Below are 23174 nucleotides of genomic sequence, written 5' to 3'. Positions count from 1 at the left end.
ATTTCGACAGATCAACGGATCGAGATTGAGATCGGTGCAAATTTCCTTTTAAATATTTTGGGCAAAATGGCAGACCAAGACGCGAAAATTCAAATTACTAGCAGACAAAAAATCACAAAGCGTGGGAATATGCTACTGTGATGTTCCAGTTGTGGTTTTACTATAGTTGATTAGGGTGAGATCTTTGATGTCAGAGACAGTTTCGGCGCGAACACAGTCAATGGCTTCAGTGTTAATCAGGCTAAAGGCCTGTTTTCACTGAGCGAAAGTTTTGCTTTTTTTCTACGCCACTTGTGGATTTATTTATATTACTGATTACTGATTAAGTTAAGTTTCCACTTGAGCTCTTAATGCCGCGTGTTTCTTGATAAGGATACAAGTTTTAAGCTCGTATTGAGGATCACGTCAGTGGAATCTACGTTTCGTTTATTATCTACAATAAAGTGTCGTATTTTTTAAGTATTCTTGTTTTTCTACATAGATAACAAAAATATACTATCTTGAATTTTTTAAACGATATAAGAACATCTCTTTATCCAAAAGTAATGAAAGATTAATATATAAAATGACCTGTTCACGAATATTTGTTCAGAGCACTTATCTCAAATTGACATAATTATTTTAAATTTTTTTACACCATTTGCTTGTTATCTGTGGGTGTTGGTTCGTGGACACGGAATAGGGACTTGGTAGTATGATGTACATCATACGTCACCCATACTTTTTTCAATTGGGAAAAATAGCATACCAGCATTGCCCAATTCCTATTGAATTCATTATTTATTATTAAAATTATTTCATGAAACCAAACATTTTTACAAGTTTACGCGTCTAATTAGTCGGCTTTAATTTAAGGGAGGTTTTGTAGGAATATTAAGGTTTAACTCAGGTGTCATCTTTGCGCTATGGAGCAAGAATCTAAGAGGACTCACAGTTCCCGATATTTTGACACGGTAGGCGTGGCCTAAATCGGAAGGCTTATTGAGGTACGCCAGCCGCTTTAAAGCGCCTCGAGAATTCTGTTCAACTAACGCTACGAGAGACTTAGTCGGGGCCTTGTCACCAGTTCGTGCGCGAAAGTTATGTTAGGCTTAGTTCATTAAACTTTTTAAGTTTAGAACTGCAATGGATTCCAGTGAATTTGATTAAAAAACCTAAGTCATATGCGGCTTACGGGTTATTTTTAATTAAATAAGTAACTAAGTCGAATGCGACTTTTGCCATGTTTGCGCTAAGCCGTTAATACGAAAAATTTAACAGTTAGCATAAGAAAACGATTCTATCGCAAATAATTTATATTAACACTTATGGTCTGTCAATTTGGGAAATAATACAAATTAATACCAAATATGCATTTTCCAATTTTTATTTCATTAAATTTAATTTAGTAATAAAAAAGTAAACATTGCTATTGTTCTTGATTTTGAAAAATCTGTCGTAAAATGTTCGAGATTGATTAAGACTTTGCAATAAACTATCGTTGCTTCTTTGGCTTGATCATGGGGGGACAGTGGTAGTTACGGTTTTAACGTCTCCGGTACCTGATCCGTGATAGACACCGTAATTGAGGACCCCATAGTTTACCACTATACTCTCCCCTTTTTCATTTCTTTGACCTTTATCTTCGGCGATCTCTTTTTGCAGTTCGGCTATGCGACGCTCCCTAGAGGACAATTCCCGACTAACTTCTACAATTCGCTGAGCCTTGGTGCCGGCGTCATGGACAGCTTCGACTTCTAAACTCTCGTCTCCTTCGGGAATGGCGCTGAGGTCGGGTTTCAACCTTTTCAAAGTTTTCCGGAGCTCATCGGCTTCGAATATTTCATCAGCCAATTGATGAAGAACCGGCAGTTTTGAATCAGTACATGACATAGACAGTCTTTCCTTGTATTGTTTGCGTCTGCGCTGGTTGTTTTCCACCAAACACTTCCGCTCTGATTCGGACATGCATCGCCAGGACGAGATTAAATCCCGGAGTTCTACGTAACCGTGTTGTTCGGCTAGACGGTCCGGTGCGTGACCCTTCGCGTTCAAGGCGTCCACATCGGCGCTGTGCTCTAAAAGTAATTCCACGACGTCACGATGACCTCCCATGGCAGCGCGGTGCAATGCACTCATTTTCTTATCTGAAAAGGCATTAACTTCCGCCCCGTGCTTCAAAAGTAATTGTACCACCTCTCGGCTGTCGTTCTTGGCTGCCAAATACAAGGGAGTGTAACCGCCCTTCATGGCCATGTTGACGCTAGCCCCTCTCTTCAGCAAGGTTTCCACGACCAATTCGTGACCATTATCAGCAGCAATTAGCAATGGGGTGCCGTTGTTTTTTGTCTTGGCATTGATGTCAGCTTCGTGATCCAACAAGAAGTCGACCACGTCGGCGTACCCGTTCTCGGAAGCGACGTAGAGTGGCGTGACGTTGTCCTTGTTGGGAGCGTCGACGTTCGCACCTCGGGCTATCAGAAGTTGGATAATGTTGTGTCGGTTGTACTTACACGCTTTGAACAACGGCGTCTGATTGTCTATATCAGGCGTGTTTAAGTCAGGGTTATTGGCGAGTAGCTGAACGACCAGTACCTCGTCGCCGGCCGTAACAGCTTCTAAAAGAGAAGATTTATTCTTGAGACAGTGAGCAACGGATGCGAAGGACTCTGTCTCCTGTTTTTCAAACACCGGGGATTTTTTTTCAGTGACAATTTTCGCGGCTTTGAGTTCTCCAATTGACGTCATGATTATTTCCATTTGCGAATTTAACTTGTCTAACAAGGCAGTTTTCTGAATATTGGATTTCATATAATTTTTAAGGTTGAATTTGTCCGATTCGTTTGCGGCGTCAATTTTTGCCAACAGTTCTTCAAATTTTGAAGCGGCAGTTTCTTGTTCTCGTCGCAAGAGGGTACATTGGTTTTCTTTCTCGGCCAACAGTCGGCAGAGGTAGTCAATCTTCTTTTGCCAATATCTCTTATTCGCGGTGGATTTTCGAGGAAACAAGGAGGAGATGAAAGCGCCAATGGACCTCTGGGACTTCCAACTTTTCAGAAACTTAACCACTCTCTGGTGGCCTTTCTTCGTGGCTAGATCTAGTGGTGACTCACCGAGAATGTTCAGTATTTTAGGAGATGCGCCGCGCTTTAGCAATAACTGTACGCTGGAAAGCCATCCATTTTCTGCAGCCCAATGAAGCGCCGTGTTTTGGAAATAATCTGTCGAGTTCACTTCCGTCCCTAGTTCCAATAATCTTCCGATAATGTATTCGTGGCCATTCGTGGCGGCGTACTCCCAGTAAAAAGGATCACTCAGCAACTCCTGATTACCTTCTGTCAACGCCTTTTCTATTACGCCTGACAACATCAAAGAGACAATTTCTTTCGCGTAGGCGTTGTCCAGGGGTGTACGGCCGTCTGAGTTGACCGCTGTAACATCCGCGCCGGCCCAAATCAACATCTCAATAACCACTATACTTATTTCTCTCCATGTTGATTCCGTAGCGAAATGCAAAGCGGTATCTTTCGTGTCCGTGACAGCATTTACGTTGACACCGTGTTTCAGTAAAAGTCTGACCATTTCGGAAAACAACGAACGGGAAGCCACCCCTGTAGCATTAGGGTGTCGGTCAAGAGTCGGATATGGGTCTAAAAGTCGTTTTCAGGTCGCCGACTGTATGCCGACTCAAATTGTTCAATTTTATTAAACCCCAAAAATTACAAATTTCCATTTTGAGACTTTATAAAGTCGGCAAGTCGACTTTAATGTACAGTCGATATGCCGACTTGATAAGGACCACACAAGTATTTTTTTCATATTTTTAAAATAATTGTATTTTATTGTATAATTATACTTGAAGTTAATTTTTACTAATTATGATTAATTAATTTTTAGAAATTAATTTGCATAAGAAGTTACTTCCCCTGTAGCAAATTAGAGTCGGGCCGACGTCGGCAAAAGGTACTAAACACTAAAGTCGGCCGACCTTTGGATTGAGGGTCGAAATGTCGTAGGGGTAAAATGGTAAAACGTCGACTCTTTAACGCCAATTAGCCTAATAGACCTAAGAACCGACTCCGAAACGACGTCGGGCCGACTTTATATTAATGCTTATTTCCGACCCAAAACTGATCTCATTATTAGATTTTCGAATACAAATAAGTTTGAAGAAGAAATAAAAGTGAAAAAAAATTCATCATCATCAAATAGTCAGAAAATAATTAAAATATCCCCTTTCCTAAATAAATATGGTCGGTTTCATAAAGTTAATGTCGAATCCAATAATTAAATGTAAGGTCTATTTTAAGTTGGATAATGGTCGGCATACCGACTATAAATAGTCCCAAAAAAGGATTTACGGTTTTAATGTCGAAAAACGTTTCGACGTTTTTAGGTCGGCATTTGGTCGTCGACTATAAACCATTGAATTGGGAATAATACTGGTAGAATTAAAATTACGATTCCAGTTGCCATGGTTACGCGGGACCTAAAATGATAAGACTGTACGAAATTCATCTTTATAATTAGGTGGTAGCGCCATCTATATTTTGTAAAGTTATATGGCTAAAAATAAATAATGATTAGCTAACTCACCGTAACTTTAGTTAAAAAGAATCGTGTTGACAGAATAAAATTGTTTTTAAACAACTTCAAGGGTTTGTTTGTTACGAGAAATCATAGATTTCAATTTCGCAAAAAAAAAATCAATTGCAATAGTTGCCACCAATAGAGACAGATGCCCCCACGGTAGAACGATAAAGTTGATAAAGTCTCCTTATGGAACGAAATTGGTTCCGCCCCAGCCAGATTTAGTTGTACCTCTATTTATTCCCAGCTCAATGCTATAAATCGACTTTTTAACCGTACCCCGACTCTAAACCAAAGACTAAATAGATTGGCGTGATCAATGGCTCAACTTGCATTCGATAGCAGACGGCGACGCTGGTCAAAATTTTCCCCGCGCTTCAGAGTGTTACTAGTGGCGCCTCTAACGGCTGGTCAAAGGCTTCTCCCGTGTTTCGAAAGTGTTAATAGGTTTTTTGTATGGAGACGCCTGTCTAGTAAGCGAAGCGTATATAGTCTTTGCTCTAAACCAACTTCATGTGTTACAGGGGTTTGCGATTTACGATATTATTTCAAAATATTAATTCCTGATTTTTATTGATATTGATTAATTATACTCTAAATAGATTAAAAAATTTAAAATGTATTAATAAATAGGCTTATTGATACGAGCACAAACGTTTTTCAAACGCTTCATAGTTTAAAAAATTCAAAAGCACGAGTTAATACTTTCGCAGCGCCATCTCCGGACTAGCAGCATGTTAGAAGTTTATTGGCGAACTCGCTTGATATGAGAGGTGTAATTGTTGACTTGTGCGCTTAATTTTATATTCAAAATTAATGGAAAAATCATTGAAATCTTGAGAAATACATTAAATCTAAACTAACAAAGTAAGTTTTTCAATAATATATCTATATAATATAATATCTATATCAATTAATTATAGCTTTGTGAACAATGTTTTGCATGAGCTGTTAGGCCTTGGCAATTACAAGGTCATGTGTTTTATAAATAACATATAAAATAGACTACAACATCAAAAGATAATGATATTTGATAAAAGTATTTGAATTGTAATTGTGTTTACGTATTAAAATCTAGAAGCTTAATTAAAATGTTTCTTTTCTATATCACTACTATATTAATTCTATGTACTTCGCCAAAAGATTTTCAGACTTGTATATTGTTTGGATTAGTTCTATTAATATAAATAGCTAATTTTTATTGAAAATTATTATCGATTCAATCTCAGCTAAATTACTGTTAAGGCATCAAATTGGTATTAAGTGGGAGTTCCGAAGAGCGATTTAATTTGACGTCGGCACAACGTCGTTTCACAGTCGGAATTGTATGTTTATGAAGTCGGCTCATAGTCATTTCTGAGTCGGCCCATAGTCATTTCTGAGTCGGCCCATAGTCATTTCTGAGTCGGCCCATAGTCCTTTCTGAGTCGGCCCATAGTCCTTTCTGAGTCGGCCCATAGTCCTTTCTGAGTCGGCCCATAGTCCTTTCTGAGTCGGCCCATAGTCCTTTCTGAGTCGGCCCATAGTCCTTTCTGAGTCGGCCCATAGTCCTTTCTGAGTCGGCCCATAGTCCTTTCTGAGTCGGCCCATAGTCCTTTCTGAGTCGGCCCATAGTCCTTTCTGAGTCGGCCCATAGTCCTTTCTGAGTCGGCCCATAGTCCTTTCTGAGTCGGCCCATAGTCCTTTCTGAGTCGGTTCATAGTCATTTCTGAGTCGGCCCATAGTCCTTTCTGAGTCGGTCCATAGTCCTTTCTGAGTAGGACATACATCGGAAGTGAGTCGAATTTTTTTGTCGATCGACGGTCGGCCGACTACTTTTCTACTAGGACATTTCGACCTTTCAGAGTGGGGTGGCCCGACAGTAGGCCGACCTTTCTGTTTTAAGACACTAGCCGACGTCGGCCCGACTCTTAAATGCTACAGGGGCATGTGCAACGCGGTTTTACCATGGTTGTCGACTTGGTCGATATCCACCCCTTTGACGACCAAAGCCTTGACAAGTGCCCTTAAAGAATCGTTGTGTATATTTGGCCTCTCATATTCCGAAAGTACGTGCAGCGGTGTCTTGCCGTGGTGGTTACGGATATTGACGTCAGTTGCCGCCTCAATTAGAAGAAACAGTGATGCCGTTATTGACGTCTCGTCAGTGCTGTCTACGTATAAATCATTTCGGAATTTCGAAAGCGGGTTGCTAATGAAAGTTGGTAACTCATAACCACATCCCAAATCAGAAGATAGGTGTAGCGGGGTGGACCCTTCATCGTCAGTAGCGTCCACGTTGGCACCCTTCGCGATCAAAAGCGATACAACTTGAAAACCTAGCTCGGAACCAAAGTGCAAAAGAGTGCGACCATGCTGATCGCGCTCGTCGACATTAGCACCAGCGTCAATTAATATTTCGGCGATTTTTAGTTTATTTCTCTTTAAAGCATTTTGAAGCGGAGTACACAAATATTTATCAGTAGCATTAACGTTAGCACCCATATCAATGAGCAAATACGTTATATGAAAGTCAATCTCAGACGCGATATGCAAAGGAGTCAAACCAAAGTTATCAGATGCGTTGACGTCAGTGCCAGCTTTAATTAATTCTTTGGCGATTTCTAATTCATTCACCGATAATGCGACGTGCAACGGTGTTGACCCGTTTCTGTCCTTAGCGATCAAGTTAACGCCACTTTTAATTAGTAGCTCTAGAATGTAACCGGCGCGCGTCGACGCAAGGTGCAAAGGAGTGGAACCATTGAAATCGGCCACATTCACATCAGCACCAGAGTTAATTAATGTCTCAGCTATTTCTGAGTTTTTCATCTCAATCGCCACGTGGAGTGGGGTTGCCCCGTCACTCGTGGTAGCGTTCACGTTAGCGGATTTTTCAATTAACTTTATAACTAAGCCGACATCCCACAAAGCAGCGTGCAAAGGAGTGAGACCAAAGTTGTTGGTCGCGTTCACATCAGCGCCGGCGTTAATCAATGTTTCGGCGATTTCTGGATTATTCGATTCCAAAGCTTTAAGCAGCGGGGTTGACCCGAAATGATCCGTCACATTGACATTAGCACCCCGTTCAAGAAGCAGATCTATGACCCCGTAGCCACGCTGGGACGCAACGTGCAAAGGAGTGCAGCCGTCATCATCAGTCGCGTTCACATCTGCGCCAGAGTTAATTAATGTCGCGGCGACTTTTAGATTATTCTTCCTAAGAGCGGCGTGCAGTGGGGTAGGCCCTTTGCGATCAACAACATTCGCACTAGAACCATGTTTAATTAGTTTGAAATCATTTATGTCTTCATATATGTCGTCATCTATTTCGATGTATGTGCTCGGTTTTGGAGGTACAGGTGGAAGAGGTAATTCGCGATTGCCTCTCTCAGGAATTTCGGCATTTGTCTTCAATGTTGGCCGTAGTGGAGCATATATTTGGAATTCATCACCTTCGTACAGGTGGAAGAGGTAATACGCGATTGCCTCTCTCGCGAATTGCGGCGTTTGTCCTCAATGTTGGCAGTAGTTGAGCATATATTTGGAATTCATCACCTTCGTATGTTGCTTTGCCTGTGCTCGGTTTTGGAAGCATCGGTTTTGGAGGCACAGTATGAGAAGGTAACAATCTATCGCCTCTTTCGGATGTTGCGATGTTAACCCGCGGATGAGGTAATGCGTGAAAGTCTCTTGCGTATGTTGCAGTGTTTGTCGTCAATGTTCGGTGTAGTGTAGAATATATTTCACGATAATCTCTTTCGTGTCTTGCTTTGTTTGTCCTCGGTTTTGTGGTTACAGGAGAAGGTGATACGACACTGTCAGGAGAAGGTGATAAGACATAGTCTCTTTCGTAGGGTGCGGTGTTTGTCCTGGGTTTTGGGGTTACAGGAGAAGGTGATACGAAATTTTCTCTTTTGTAGGGTGCGGTGTTTGTCTTCGGTTTTGGAGCTACAGGAGGTGGTGATACGACATTGTCCTTTTCGTAGGGTGCGGTTTTTGTCTTCGGTTTTTGTCTTCGGTTTTGGGGCTACAGGAGAAGGTGATACAACATGGTCTCTTTCGTAGGGTGTGGTCGGGGTCCTCGGTTTTGGGGCTTCAGGAGAAGGTGGTACGACATTATCTATTTCGTAGGGTGCAGTGTTTGTTTTCGGTTTTGGGGCTATAGGAGGAGCTGATACGACATTGTCTCTTTCGTAAGGTGTGGCATTTGTCTTCGGTTTTGGTGCTACAGGAGAAGGTGATACGACATTGTCTCTTTCGTACGGTGCGGTTTTGATCCTGGGTTTTGGGGCAACAGGAGGAAGTGATACGTCATAGTCTCTTTTGTTTCTCTTGGTATCTGGTAAGGTAAATACTTTTAGTTGGGGTACTGAGGGGGGCAATGGTAAATCGTCCAATATTTCCTCTGTACTTTCTAGGTTTTCGTCTTGACTCATGTCTACGAGACACTGGCTCCTGTAAATGAAACATGACCGCAGAATTTTAAATTAAGTTAAACCTAATTTTCTCGAGGGGTCGGACATTCAGAATACAATTAACGGGTTTTGAAACTTTAGTGGAGATTTATTATTTTTTTAATTGGACTTGTGAATTTTGCTATTTGATTTGTTAGTTGTTTCCTAAATTTGTTGATTGTTTAAAAAATCTACACTGATTTTCCTAACTCTAACAGCGTAATTTATTAGCTTATTTTATAACCGTTTGAAAAGGGAGTATGCATTCTAATCTAACCTAAATTGTATGGAGAAATGACTTACCGTAAAATTCTTTGAACAAGATTTTCGGAACATATGCAATATCAAAGTTTTCTTCTTCATAGAGGTTTAAAAGACACTTTCTTCTTAAAAGGTCCAATCGCGCTAGCTCGTGCCAGTTACTTAACGCTTACACTTTACCGTCAAGGTATTTAAGAAGATGTTTGCCCATACAAGTGGCAGGTATTATCTAATCGCTTTGTTATCTAGAAGCTTGTTTCCACTGACAAGGAGACGACCCGAGGTGTAACGCACCGATTTGGTTCAAACTCGGGGGTTTGGTAGACCTTCATGTAACTTGAAACACCAAAGGGAAATGTCTCCATAGGCAACCAAAAATGTTTTTGACAATACAAAATGGAAATTTTCCTATTGAATATAACATGGGAATCTGACCAAATGTAAGGGTACCCCTGTAAAGATTTTAATCAATTTCGAACTTTTTCATTATTTTCTTATTTATATTTTCTATTTTTAGCATTTTCAAAAATTAAAAATTCTTAACATTGGTCAGATTCCCATGTTATTTTCTATGGGAAAATTTCCATTTTGTGTTGTCAAAAACATTTTTTGTTGCCATGGCAAAACGGTTGCCTATGGAGACATTTCCCTTTAGGGCGTTTCAAGTTACATGAAGGTCTAGCAAACCCCCGAGTTTGAACAAAATCGGTTTGTTACACCTCGGGTCGTCTCCTTCTGAGCGGAAACCCCCGAAAAATAACTGTCTGCGATTGCGTTTGCGGTCGAAATACGGATTCCGTTCGTGAAAGCTCAGCTTAAGTCCTTGAATAAGTTATTGACTTCTTTAGATAAGCATATATTACCCTTTTTCATGTAGAACGTATGTAATTCTTTACAAATACGTAAGTAGAAATGGATAATATGATAAGAACTCTAGAAATAAAATCTAAGTTGATCGGAAACACTTTAAATATTTTATTGGATATCTGATGAAAATCAGATTTACTTCGCCGTTTCTATGAAATTTCATAATAATTTAAAGCAAATTATAGGTGAATAGGTGGTTCTACAAAAGATTTTCGCTATAGAGGCTCATGGGAATTCAGTATGTTTGAGCAAGGCATCGTCTGCTAAGATCCGGCTGCTGATACTAAGGCCCGCGTATAGACAATTTTAGTTTTAAATATTAACAGCGTTACAAATAGATAAATAAAGGCTAGGGTTGTATTAAAAGTATCTTTTTATGTGTTATGTATATTATAAGGTAGTCTGGTTTTAGTTATTTCTTATCTACTAACCTTGAAAGATATAAAATACTCAGCAAAAATAAATAATCTTCTATAGCAGTTAGAACTTTCACTTTATTGTTAAACTAAACTACAGGTAAGCCTTGTCTTAAATAGCGGACGACACAAAATTATCGGCCAACTTCGAGATTTCATTTTGACCGTAGTGACGCAAACTTACTGAAAACACGTGACCACCGATCTTTTGTAAAAACACCTATTTATTAAAGAAAATTCTTTTTTCGTATCTTTTGAAGACCCACTTCCCAACGTCATCAAATCGTTTGCTCCATCATCGTTCCTTAAAGCAACTGTCGGCTCTATCATTGCCACCTGTATTATGAAAAGGCCCCTGGTATTATAGAGATGGCCATGAATCCATCCGATTCTTTGAAAAAAAGCGACTTTACTGCCATCTATGTATGGAAAAGGAAGCTAATATTTGAAATAGCCAAATAACAACGTCGTCAGTTAGCCATTGTATAGTATTATATTTTAGACCTCTTATACTCTCTTAAGTTGACTTTAACCTAAACTATATATCCCATATAAAATATACTGCTTAAAATTATTGTAATTTATGTTATTGATCAATTTAGAAACGAAAAAATCAACGCGAGGGGTACCTATAAGTACCCGCCTTTGGGGTCAAAATGTAGCTGAACTATCTTGTTTCTATTTCGACACTAGCGACATCTGTTGAAAAAAGAGTTATATTACGTCGATCTGACACTTGCTTTAAGCTTCGTAGTGCTGGAGAAAAGCTGACTGAACCGACGACGTGATGATGCGGGGAAAGCGAGTCTTCACAAGCGCAGGATAAGAGAATTTGAACCGACTGACTTTATTATGATGCAATTGAATCTGCGAGGTAACGATTGAGGCCAAGCGAGGTCAGTGTGTGGGCATTTAGATGTAACTACAACGTTTGTTGCTACAATAAACATAAATTACCGTTTACATCAAACCTTCACCGGAAATTTATCGATTGATACCAAATTTGAAGCGTTCTCGTCTACGTCTTGTTCAAAAACTGTTGAACATTTCCAAAACTGTTGAATATTTCAAGAACTGTCGAATATTTCCAAAACTGTTGAACATTTCCAAAACTGTTGAACATTTCCAAAACTGTTGAACATTTCCAAAACTGTTGAACATTTCCAAAACTGTTGAACATTTCAAAACTGTTGAATATTTCCAAAACTGTTGAATATTTCCAAAACTGTTGAATATTTTCTAACTAAAAACCATTCGGACAAATTAATTGTTTTGAAGTTGAAATTGTCTTCTATAAATTGTTCACTTTAAATAAATGATATATTTCCCACTCGATCATGTAACCGCGGAATGTATGAGACCGAAAGTCATTTAGTAAGAATATGAAAAGGGGGCGTTTTCCAAATCAGCGCCAGGGTCCAATTCTTCGGCCCGCCACCGTGTGCCGCAATCTGCCAGAAAGCGAAAAGCGCACTTGGCGACGCCGAACTGGTAGCGCCACTCCTGCCTTAAGCGATTAAACAGAATTCTAAAAACCTACTTCAACGATATTACACAGACCCGAATAGCGAAGAAGGCCCTCAGGGTCCAATGAATAGAAGAAAAAAATAATTATAAGTAAACGTTTATCGCAAAATTGATTTATATATCCTGAATTTAATTTATTTTGCGTCAAACGCGTCTGAAATACCATCAACCGAATTTGAGAAGTAGAATTTTTCTTTGACGTATCGAATGTAGGGTATAGCAACTATTGGTGGTATTTGTGTACACGAATTTTATGTTTTAAAAATTATATATCAGTCAATGTTCGTTATTGGTGGTATTTGTGTACACGATTTTTATGGTTTAAAAATTATATATCAGTCAATGTTCGTTACTGGTGGTATTTGTGTACACGATTTTTATGGTTTAAAAATTATATATCAGTCAATGTTCGTTACTGGTGGTATTTGTGTACACGATTTTTATGTTTTAAAAATTATATATCAGTCAATGTTCGTTACTGGTGGTATTTGTGTACACGATTTTTATGTTTTAAAAATTATATATCAGTCAATGTTCGTTATTGGTGGTATTTGTGTACACGATTTTTATGTTTTAAAAATTATATATCAGTCAATGTTCGTTACTGGTGGTATTTGTGTACACGAATTTTATGTTTTAAAAATTATATATCAGTCAATGTTCGTTACTGGTGGTATTTGTGTACACGAATTTTATGTTTTAAAAATTATATATCAGTCAATGTTCGTTACTGGTGGTATTTGTGTACACGATTTTTATGGTTTAAAAATTATATATCAGTCAATGTTCGTTACTGGTGGTATTTGTGTACATGATTTTTGTGTTTTATCAAAATTTATTTAAATTGTAGAATATAGTAAATTAAAGCCAGAAATTAATTTCGAAATTTCATAAAATCGGAAAAATTTATTAATTATTGGAAAATATATATAAAATAGGTAAACTGTAATTATTATTATTATTATTATTCTTTATTGTGTACATTAGAATTATTACATGGTCATAAACAGACATACTTCATATTTACGTACACTTGCCCTTCTACAAAAGCAAAGCTTGTATGTAGGGGGCACAATTAATATATAGTTAAAGTGATCAATTAAATCACCGTACAGGTAAAAAATGAAAAGACAATTTAATTTTTATAACAGAATGTTAGGTTTTTATATTAAGTTAGAACATGTTGCTGATGGTATCATAATTATCAGCGGTCCATTTTTTAATTTTGGTTTTATATGTTTTAAAGTCTACCTCATTTCGCAAATCGAGACTCAGTTGGTTAAATATTAATGGGCCATAGTACATCGCGTGCTTTTGACTTTTAGGTTTATTAAATTTAGGTATTTTAAATGTAAAAACATAAAATATAAGTTAAATTTAGGTCAAATGTAGATGGAATTTAGGTCAAATGTAGATGGAATTTAGGTCAAATATAGATCAAATATACCTGAAATTTATTTAAAATATACTTCAAATGTAGGTGGAACTTATAAATATATAGGTAAAATGTAGGTGAAATTTAGGTTAACTTTAGGTGAGACATATAGATGTTAAACCGAAAGTGTGAATTTGTGTAGTAAGAAATCTAAGAAACGTACATGTTTCATTGGAAATGACCGAATTTTTTTCACATAAAAAAGCCACTAAAAATATATAATATTCTGAGAATATTTCTTTACTTCTAGTTATAGAATTTCCGGAATTTTGAAATTACTTGTTTAACGTTTGTGTTTTAAGTATCGCAAACGTTAACTTACAATTGTTAGTCAAGGTCGCTGAAATCTATGAGCAACAAACACAGCACCCCGCACAAGGAGAACGCAACCCGTCGAAAGTCGTGTATTTTCTTGCGGACATATTTCATTGGTTAAACGATTTAGCGCCTGATGCCGTCGGAAGGGGACAATTGGGAAATTGTCTTCCCCCCCCCCGCCCGTAAAACGTTCAGCGTAAAGGTTCGCCCAATGAAATTTGTACACAACACTGCCTTAGCGTGTTTAAAGGCTAGCTGCGTTCTCCTTGTGTTTGTTGCTCCTAGCTGAAATGAACTGCGTATTCTTTTAAAGCGCTATCTTTTCTGGAAATTACACCGTTATCAAATTCGTTTTCTGACGTCAAAAGTATATGATAAATTTATTACTAGAGAAGTGTCCATCTCCCTATTTTGCTAATGTTATTCGCATGTAACATGTAACTTCGCAGGCTCCCGCTGATTGTTCAAAACACTTCAGTGGTCTACCCTGTGATGGTTTCATTTAAATTGCCTAGATGAACGAATTTGTAATCAGTTACGTATATTATAATCACTTTAGTATAGTAAAATCTACAGTCTTGTAGACCGATTAATAATAATAATAATCAGCTAGGCTAATACCCAAGTCTTCAAGCGACTTTTATTGCCTTTTAATTCGGGTAGTCGGGTTAAATTGCGTAAGAGGGTGGTGGAAAGCCCTTCATGCCACGCGAGCCAACCGATTCCTACACTAACTATTACGGGTTAGTGTTCAACCTTTAGAAAATAGGTGTTGATAAATACCGTTTATACAGTGTACACTTTAATTAGGTTTAAGAAACCATTAACTTCAAAAACATCGTTATAATCATTAAATAGTTTTTTTGGGCTTTCGAGTGTCTCAATCGAAATATGATGATAGGGGGCGTCCTAATCGTTTGAACAACGTCATCTGCCAACTGTTTAACAACATCGCAGCCCGTCGCGAGCTGTTTTCATAAAATCTAGGCTATAAGAACACGCGTCGCAGTTGTAAGCAGTTAACTTCCCTAATCGTCTAGTGGGCTTTGTAGAATGCCTTAATTGTTTTCAAACAACGCCATCTGTCTTCAAGAAATGGGCGTCTTTCGCCTCAATATTTGACAGATTTTTATGAGCTAATTTTTTCATTTACTTTCAACCGTCACCATGACACCTGATACCAAAGTTAACGACTGGGGTACCTTCTTAACTCCGTGCTTTAATTCTATCAGGTTACGTTTATTCTCAGATACGTGATTAATCACATTTTTGTTCGGAATTTGGGCTAATATTTGTATTGGTTGAGGGTGAGCCTCTTTCGGAATGTCATTGTCGGCGAGTTAATTTCTTAATTAACATGAATTATTTAATCATTGTTGATGATTTAATTCATTGAAAGGTCGTTTTGGTGGGAACACGGTTCCAATTAGTCTCGCAGTATTGAATTGATTATTTCCTTGGGTGGCCATCTTCGATTCGGGCCAAGGTTCGATATCTGATTGTCGCCCGTTGGCCCTTGTGGATTAATTTGATAAGTGATATTAAGCTTCGTAGAATAAACTTGTAAAGGAAACGCCTAGATAGTGCCTACATTCTCGACGTTTTTAATGGAAATTTATTTAAAATGACTTTAATTAGGTCACGAAATAATCGAAATATAATACATTGTGTAGTGAAATTTAGCGTTATCTCTAAGCGTTTTATTATGCCGGCTTAATCTGAATATTGTTTGATTGGGAAATCATATCGAGTTTCTCTTTTGAAATATTGAATTAATCGGTGATTGATTCAAAGAAGATGAGATCGAAGAATGTGGCCTTAGCGCATTAATTTCCAACGTGAAAGTGTGTTGTTGCAAAGTAGACCAAGGTTGAGATGACCAGTCACCGCTTTTTAAGTTAAAAAAGGTTGCCAGGGGCTAAATCGGATGCACTATCACCATGTTTTCTATTTCATACGATTAATGATGGAAGTTTTGGAATTTCATTTATTTTGCGTCAAACTTGTCTGAAATACCATCAACCGAATTTTGGAAGTAGATTTTTACTTTGACGTATCAAATATAGGGTATCGCAACTATATTGGTGGTATTTGTGTACACAAATTTTATGGTTTAAAAATTATATATCAGTCAATGTTCGTTACTGGTGGTATTTGTGTACAAGATTTTTATGTTTTAAAAACTTACCAGTAGGTCTTCGAGCAAACCCAAAGACGCGAAACTCGGACCAAATGGATTTTCGAGTGACAAACTAAATTTAAATAAAATAGCCAGAAATTCGAACGGTAGACCGGTTTCATCCTATTCGGGACTCATCAGGCTCGCGACTATTGCCGGATTTTGAAATGACGTTTTAGCGCGCAACACTACAGGTACATGTCTTGGGCACACAGCCTTCTTTGCGTGCTTTTTTGACTATAACATGTAGAGGTATTTTCACGAGCAAAATGAATTTTAAAATGCACCAATTACACCGAAAAGATAAACTAAGCCTAAACATTAAAAATTTCAAAACGCGTTGCGTAGCAACGGAAAGCCGAAATTGGGGGAGAGTCGTGGATAATAATGTGTAAGAAATGTTAAGTTAAGAGGAACCACCAATGGACTATAATGCAAAGAGTGATAAAAAACGTGAAAAAGTAGATAGTCCATTTTGAAAAAAGATAAAAAAGATAACCCTACGCAAATTTGAAGAAATTTAAAACTTACTAATTGCTCGTACCAATAGGTCTTCGAGCAAACTTAACTTAATGATTATTATGTTACTTTGGTAATATTACTAGGGATTCCAATTCCATCCAGTAAATAAATTCTGCTGAATATAATTAAAATGTCTGGATAAACGGAAATTTGTTCCAAATTCCACGGGCAATCGGAAATGATGACATTGGGAGGGGATCATGGAAACGTCGCGTAAATAAAATTGGCAGCCGTTGAAACAAATTACACCCCTAACTTTGTTCAAAAATGTCTAAATTATATCTTGTCCAAGAACGCCAACTTTTGATATTTGCTTGAAGAGTATAATTTGAGACACGCGAGAATCCGACATAGTGGCCGCGTATGTGGGTCAACCAATAGACGCATTAAGCCAGCGTAAGAAAACGTCAACGAGTGTATCCGTAACTTTATCGTATACAGACTGTTCAAACTACACCTTTCCTGTACGGGTTTTCTAGCTCTGGCTTAATGCGTCTAATATCCGCGTAACACAAATTCGAAATAATCGGAAGTTAGCTCGTTTCATATCGCTCCGTCGGAATCACGATGAGACCTATTACGGGGGAAATCGAAGCTCCCGGCGGTTCTTTGTGTTTTCTCTCCTTCGGATTAAAGCGCTTTCCACTTCCCGGCCTTCAAGCCACGAAACCCTCGACTCCACTCTCTCCCTACGCCATCATTACTCGCCGAGACTGGAAACTGGAATTCCTCAATTACTAATAATCGTTGCTCGAATAAAAAGAAACCATTTTTGGCCGAGATCGTGTACAGAGTGATTCATAGAGTAACCCACTCATAGAGTGGAAGCTAGGAGCAACAAACACAACACCCCACACAAGGAGAACGCAACCCGTCCAAAGTCGTGGATTTTATTGCGTACATTTTCAATTGGTTAGACGCTTTAGCGCCTGCTGGCGTCGGAAGGAGAAAATTCCGAAATTGTCTTCCCACCGCCCGTAAAACGTTCAGCGTAAAGGCTCGTGACGCTCATCCAATGAAATTCGTACACAACCCTTCGTTAGCGTGTTTAAAGGCTAGCTGCGTTCTCCTTGTGTTTGTTGCTCCTAGGTGGAAGGCTCTATGGAAGCTCCCAAAATCAGTTTAAGCGTAAGTCTATAATATTGTTACATAAGTTTGTCACTTTGGGGAATATTTTAAAGAGGGAAGTCATCACAAAAAGAAAATCTCCCCCTAGCGAGGCGCTGTTAAGTTCTACGTGTGACACTGGAGCGATTGGACGGAAAACGCAGGTCCGTTTTAACCTTTCCGTAGGCCTTAGGCGAAATTCTCTCATTTACCGACTTTTCAGACCTTCGTAGGCCCTGTTATATGAAATCGTAGGCCCTAATGTCCCCTAAAATTTTCGTAGACCCTAGGCACTTTGGCTAGTCTGTCTTATGGATAAGGCGGCCCTGGTAAAACAGTGACGAAGCCCGTAATGCAGTCCGTCTGGTGAATAGCTCTCAGTAGAGCGTTTGCATGTGAAGAATAGGAAGTGTCACACTTTTGTTACAATATTATACACTAATGGTTTTAGGCATAGAGAAATCCACTCGCATAGAGTGGAAGGTCCTATGGAAGCGCATGAAAAAATAATACTAAAGGGCCTTCTTGTTTTCGAGGGTTGAATTAATAAATCAAGTCCGATGGTGTTGTTTTTACATTTCTTAGAGTAGAAACCGACTTTTTTATCCAGATATTGTACATGACCTTCAGGCAAACAAGACGTTGCGTACGAAAGGTGTTCGCAAGTTTCGCTGATAGCCTTCCACTCTATGTTCTACAATTAAGCAACCTTTTCGACGCGTAAATATGTGTTTATATTTCCCATAACGCTTTCATTCATTTTAATTGATTTTAATTTCTTTAAAAGTTATGTTAATTTATAATAAATCCGTAATGAGCCCATCAGACTCCAGAAATAAACATTCGCAGTGTCTCAAGTTCTCAACTTAAATCAAAAACTGTTATTTGTCTAAAAACATATTTTTTTTATTACATCAAAATCAGGTTAAGCTATTTTTTAAACAATCAAAATCTGTTAGCTGGTTCGCGGAAAACTGAAAAAATATATATAAAAATGCATCTGTTATTTTAGACGAATTTATAATCTGTTTGTTATCCAAAATATCAGATCAGATGGTTACTCTAGGCAGTGATTGGCAGATTATGGTATCTCTTTAAATTTTGGGATTTTTTACGGTATTTATTTAACACGGTGAATATTTGTTGAATTTGGTCATTTTATTGTACTGTGAATTTATTCCACACGGTGAATATTTGTTGAATTTGGTCATTTTATTGTACTGTGAATTTATTCCACACGGTGAATATTTGTTGAATTTAAATTTTTAATTGTATTATGAATTTATTCCACACAATGAATATTTGTTGATTTTTTTTATTTTATTGTATTATGAATTTATTCCACACAATGAATATTTGTTGAATTTGGTAATTTTATTGTATTATGAATTTATTCCACATCGTGAATATTCAAAAGGCTTAACTTAGGTCGCATCTTGTTTGACTTTAAGGGAATATAATTAAGCTGTAGTATTTCTGTTGAAGGTTATATTCCCTTTAAGGGCTTATATCGAATTTCTAGCTGTTAACTGACCAGTAAAATGTACGTTTGTATGTTTTATTATAAATTAGTTGTTTAAAAAAAAACATATTTTTCGGTGAAATCAAATAAATCAATTTTTATATTCAGAAATATTTAAGCGAAAATTGAAATCTTCTCGATCAACCCGCTGTTGATTCGGACAACACCCTGTTTATAATTCAAAAGTGAAACTTTCTCAATTGCCGCTTGAGGGTTTTTACTTTAAACATAGTTCATTATTCTTGGCGTCCACCGCTGCAGGCGCCCTCTTTTATCAAATTGTCGCCATCGGCCATTTTAACCGTTTCTTCCCAAAACGGTTTTGAAAGAAAATAACCGCGTGATATCATGACCCTCCCCCCTTAAAGGTACGTGAGTGGATGCCGAATTGTTAATTAAAATACGCGTTTTAAGAATAAATGTGAGACTTACGTGTAGCAGCCACCAGGACCAGAAGAAAGCCAAGAGAGACTAGTCTCGCCATCTATGAGAAGAGAAAAAAATGAAAAGGGTTACTTATATTTTTCTTTATCTAGGAGGGCCTATTACGTTTGACCTTAAACACCAGACTCTATAATTTTGGACGATTAAGATGGTTTAGATTAGGTCCGTGTGGGTCGACGAGAAGAATTTCGTGGGGGCTGACCACGCTGGCTTTTTCAAACTGATTAATCTTTTTAAGCGTTATGCAATTTTTCTCGCCTTTTTGCAAAACGGCCAAAATGAAGGCATTAAAGCCGTAAATTTCGACGTTATCATCGTATCTTTTCAAAACTTCTAGAACACATTTTCGGTACATATTTGGGTTCAAGGGCATATTTAGAACCTGTGGGTAGGTCTCCCGCGTATCTTGAAGAATGTGGAGTATACCCTTGTCTAAATAAACTACTTAACCGTAATTTATAATGCGCGTTTGGTTTATTAGAGCAGTGCCGCTTGTAGCGCCAACGGTGTCCTATATTGGAAACATTTCCATCCAAATATGAAACACGTGCGAAATATAAACTTATCGTCCTTAGCTCGACTTTGTATATAGGTGGAAATGTTTCGCGGTTCTCTCGGTAGGAGTGCTAGTGAGATGATAGAGTTTTCACTTATGATTCCGGTCCAGTAGTTAATTTTTTCAAGTTGAAAAAAAGTTCTTTGTTTGTTTATTGTCTTTGAACGTGGATAAAAATATTTATTTAAAGCCAATTTACAACATTCTTTAATAATCAAAATGTGACTCTCAAGTTCATTTGAAATGTGAATTCCTTCGTATTATGAAAGGGATTTGTTACATTTGTAAGAAATATAAATTAAATATTTTGTTAAGCGTTTAATTTTTCAACGCCTTTATTGGATAAAATTAAATTAAATATCAGTAAAACGTTAAGTAGGTAACATAAAAATTTAACCATTTGATATAATTTTTATTAACTTTTATCCAAAATGTATTATTTTAATTTTTAATCTTTTAAATCATAATTTACAACGTAAAAATTTTAACCACTATAACAGTGACAATATTTGTTCTTTTTTCTGGTTTGAAATAGCGTCAAGTAGACTCTTCTCGCGAGAATTCTTATAGAGTTGACGTACCCCAGATACGTCCGAAATGAACTAGAATCTTCGCTGTAAACCGTGTTTTTGCGTATAAAGTGGGCAGTCCTTCTATATATTTCTTCGTCCACATTTTGCCCTTTGGCACCGAAACCCAATTTGAACAGAATTGTACCCTTTATACAATTTCGTATTAATTCCGTATCAATAAACTTCCTCCTTTTCCTTTTGCAACTGGACAAAATTTACAAGCCTATATTATTTCTTTCAAAGCCTTCATTAACATAACGCGCCGGGAGAATCAAAGCAACGGTACTTAAAGAAATGGCAAAAATGAAATCCAATTTATTCAAATCTTCAAAATCGATCGAAACACCACATTTTCAGCAGACAACCTCGAATTCCGCAAATTCTAGTTTAAAAGCGTGATATTCAGTCCCACCAGATAAAAAGGACGACTTTGTGTAAAGAAAGATTGGAAAATAAATTACATAACCTATTTCTTTTTTTTTTTTGAAGCCGATAAAATTCTTGTTGCCCTACAAAAGCGGCTCTTCGCTTTTCTGCCTTTTATATCGATAAAGTAAGATAAGAATATTTTTATTTCTACTGTCGGGAGAATGAGTATCTCTGAGTAGATTTTTAGTGTGGCTCAGAATCCACCTCACGCTCTGCCAGTGAAGCTCCTCAGGTATATGGGGACATACTAATTTTCGCAAGCTAACTCTTTTTGAAAACTTTGGGCAATTTTTGATATTTTCAGAAATAGCCAATATTTTGCAAATAAAATACTAATTTGCGTAAGATTTTTACATAAACATTTGATATAAATTTTATTAATTTTTATCCAAAATGTATTATTTTAATTTTTAATCTTTTAAATCATAATTTACAACGTAACAATTTTAACCACAATATTTGTTCTTTTTTCTGGTTTGAAATAGCGTCAAGTAGACTCTTCTCGCGAGAATTCTAATCGACTTGACGTTCCCCAGATACGTCCGAAATTAACTAGAATCTTCGCTGTAAACCGATTATTGGTGTTTTCAATTACATATACCTCAGATATCATAGTTTGCAAAAATATACTATTTTGCGCGAGGTTTTTGCAAACTTTCCACGTTTATTGGTGTTTTCAATTATATATACCTCAGATATCATAGTTTGCAAAAACCTCGCGCAAAATAGTATATTTTTGCAAACTATGATATCTGAGGTAATTAGAATTGAAATTATCAATATATGATAAAATTTTGCAAAAATCTTCCGCAAATTAGTATATGATTTGCAAACTATTGGCTATTTCTGAAAATATCAAAACTTGCGTAAAGTTTGCAAAAAGAGTTTGCATGTGAAAATTAGTATCGGCCATCTTATTGGTTCCCTCAATTTGACGTTCTTGGAAGAAGAAGCTCGAATCGTGGATGGGGGAAAAACCGCAAACCCGTCTCAAAGTCCGAACACGACCGGAACTGTTTCGTTTTGATGTTAAGTCTGACTACCCTAAATAATCTCGCTAAAAATAGGCTGTTTCTATAAAATAAACTTGTTTATCGGATTTCTTTCAATTTGAAAGACAAGCTTTTTTGGTGTCACGAACAGTGCCGACTGTCAGACGGACTTTTTCGTGATTACGTACCACTTTTATCAGTTATTATTAGACGGGTTAAGCCAGCCCTCGGAAACGTGAACGGGAGAACTTGTATAGCTGAAAGTAGATTGCGCGATAATGATCTTCTAATATCAGCTACAAGTTTCCTTTACACGTTTTATAGAGCTGGCTTAACCTGTATAATATCTAATTATACCGAATTAAATAAAATTTTCTTTACTTTAGAATGAAAAGTTATAGTCTGATGGTGCGTCGTGGCAGGACGGAGTTCGCGAGATCAAAGCACTTACGAATTTGGTGTTCGGGTGTTGCTATAAAATACGAGAGGTCACGTGTTAATGATTTTACTACGTCATTTAAAGGATACAATAAACTTGTGCCTGCGAGAAAAATATTTTAACTTCTTAATTTTATTATATTATTTTATTTTATGGAAATTCGAAGTTGATTTTCAGATTATATAATATGATTTTCCTTCTGTTATTTTAGTTTTATTTTACGATTTGTAACCGACTTTTGTCTAAGCATATTTCAAGTTGATTTCAAGATTTCTAAAATCAATTAATTTCATGGCAGGATATGTCGGGTGATTGTGTCTAGATGGCTAGGATTTTATCCCAAGGACGCGTTTAATAATCAAGCTCTTCCTCATTGGAGGACCGTTGAATTTGTGTACCCTGGACTTACACTGTTTGCGGCCTACCCAATTAACCCAAGTGTGGGTGTATCAGATGCAATTTTCAGGGTAAATAAAAAATTAAAAAATCAAAGTAAAATTAAATTAAATTTAAATTATTATTTTATTTGTTGAACGCGGTCTTGGGTTGCAGCCCATAAATACCATGCCTAAATTCCCCTTTG

The 23174-nt window shown here is 37.3% G+C and overlaps 3 protein-coding genes across 6 annotated transcripts in view; all 3 read right to left on the bottom strand.

Moving 5' to 3' along the window:
* LOC149962997 (uncharacterized) overlaps window positions 1-23174 on the bottom strand; it is a 61554-nt gene that overhangs the window by 27323 nt on the left and 11057 nt on the right. Inside the window, exons 1-2 of one of the 4 annotated variants that reach the window (XM_090180303.1) lie at window positions 19709-19789; window positions 19592-19643 (exon numbers count right to left, since the gene is read on the bottom strand). The exons of 1 other annotated variant lie outside the window; for it this stretch is intronic. In XM_090180303.1, the coding sequence (XP_090036429.1) occupies window positions 19592-19643 (52 nt within the window). In that variant the 5' untranslated portion in view covers window positions 19709-19789. Of the gene's footprint in view, window positions 1-19591; window positions 19644-19708; window positions 19790-23174 lie in introns of those variants that run through there. 2 more of the 4 variants (XM_090180302.1, XM_090180301.1) reach the window with 2 other exon arrangements.
* On the bottom strand, window positions 1368-8146 carry LOC149962999 (uncharacterized). The gene is made up of 4 exons (XM_090155878.1): window positions 8107-8146; window positions 6491-8063; window positions 4801-4823; window positions 1368-3590 (listed from the first exon to the last, which is right to left on the bottom strand). The coding sequence occupies exons 1-4, from the start codon at window positions 8144-8146 to the stop codon at window positions 1498-1500; spliced, it is 3729 nt and encodes a 1242-aa protein (XP_090012004.1). The 3' UTR covers window positions 1368-1497.
* Window positions 8014-9360, bottom strand: LOC149962998 (uncharacterized). The gene is made up of 2 exons (XM_090180316.1): window positions 9309-9360; window positions 8014-9006 (listed from the first exon to the last, which is right to left on the bottom strand). Exon 2 carries the CDS (start codon window positions 8985-8987, stop codon window positions 8370-8372), a length of 618 nt encoding a protein of 205 aa, XP_090036442.1. The 5' UTR covers window positions 8988-9006; window positions 9309-9360; the 3' UTR covers window positions 8014-8369.

This window comes from Leiobunum rupestre, chromosome 1 (assembly GCF_980474605.1).
Source record: "Leiobunum rupestre chromosome 1, qqLeiRupe1.1.hap1, whole genome shotgun sequence".
Taxonomy (NCBI): Eukaryota; Metazoa; Arthropoda; class Arachnida; order Opiliones; family Sclerosomatidae; genus Leiobunum; species Leiobunum rupestre.
This window is presented reverse-complemented; position numbering and strand designations above follow the sequence as displayed.

Bases quoted from the DNA above. Each gene is read 5' to 3' on its own strand.
- LOC149962998 (XM_090180316.1), bottom strand. From the start codon at position 8,987: ATGAGTCAAGACGAAAACCTAGAAAGTACAGAGGAAATATTGGACGAT.
- LOC149962999 (XM_090155878.1), bottom strand. From the start codon at position 8,146: ATGCTTCCAAAACCGAGCACAGGCAAAGCAACATACGAAG. The intron at 4,824-6,490 runs GTAGCATTTAAG...GTCGATTTATAG, and splicing joins ACCGCGTTGCACATGCCCCT to CATTGAGCTGGGAATAAATA. The intron at 3,591-4,800 runs GTACAACTAAAT...CTAATGCTACAG, and splicing joins TGAGCTGGGAATAAATAGAG to GGGTGGCTTCCCGTTCGTTG.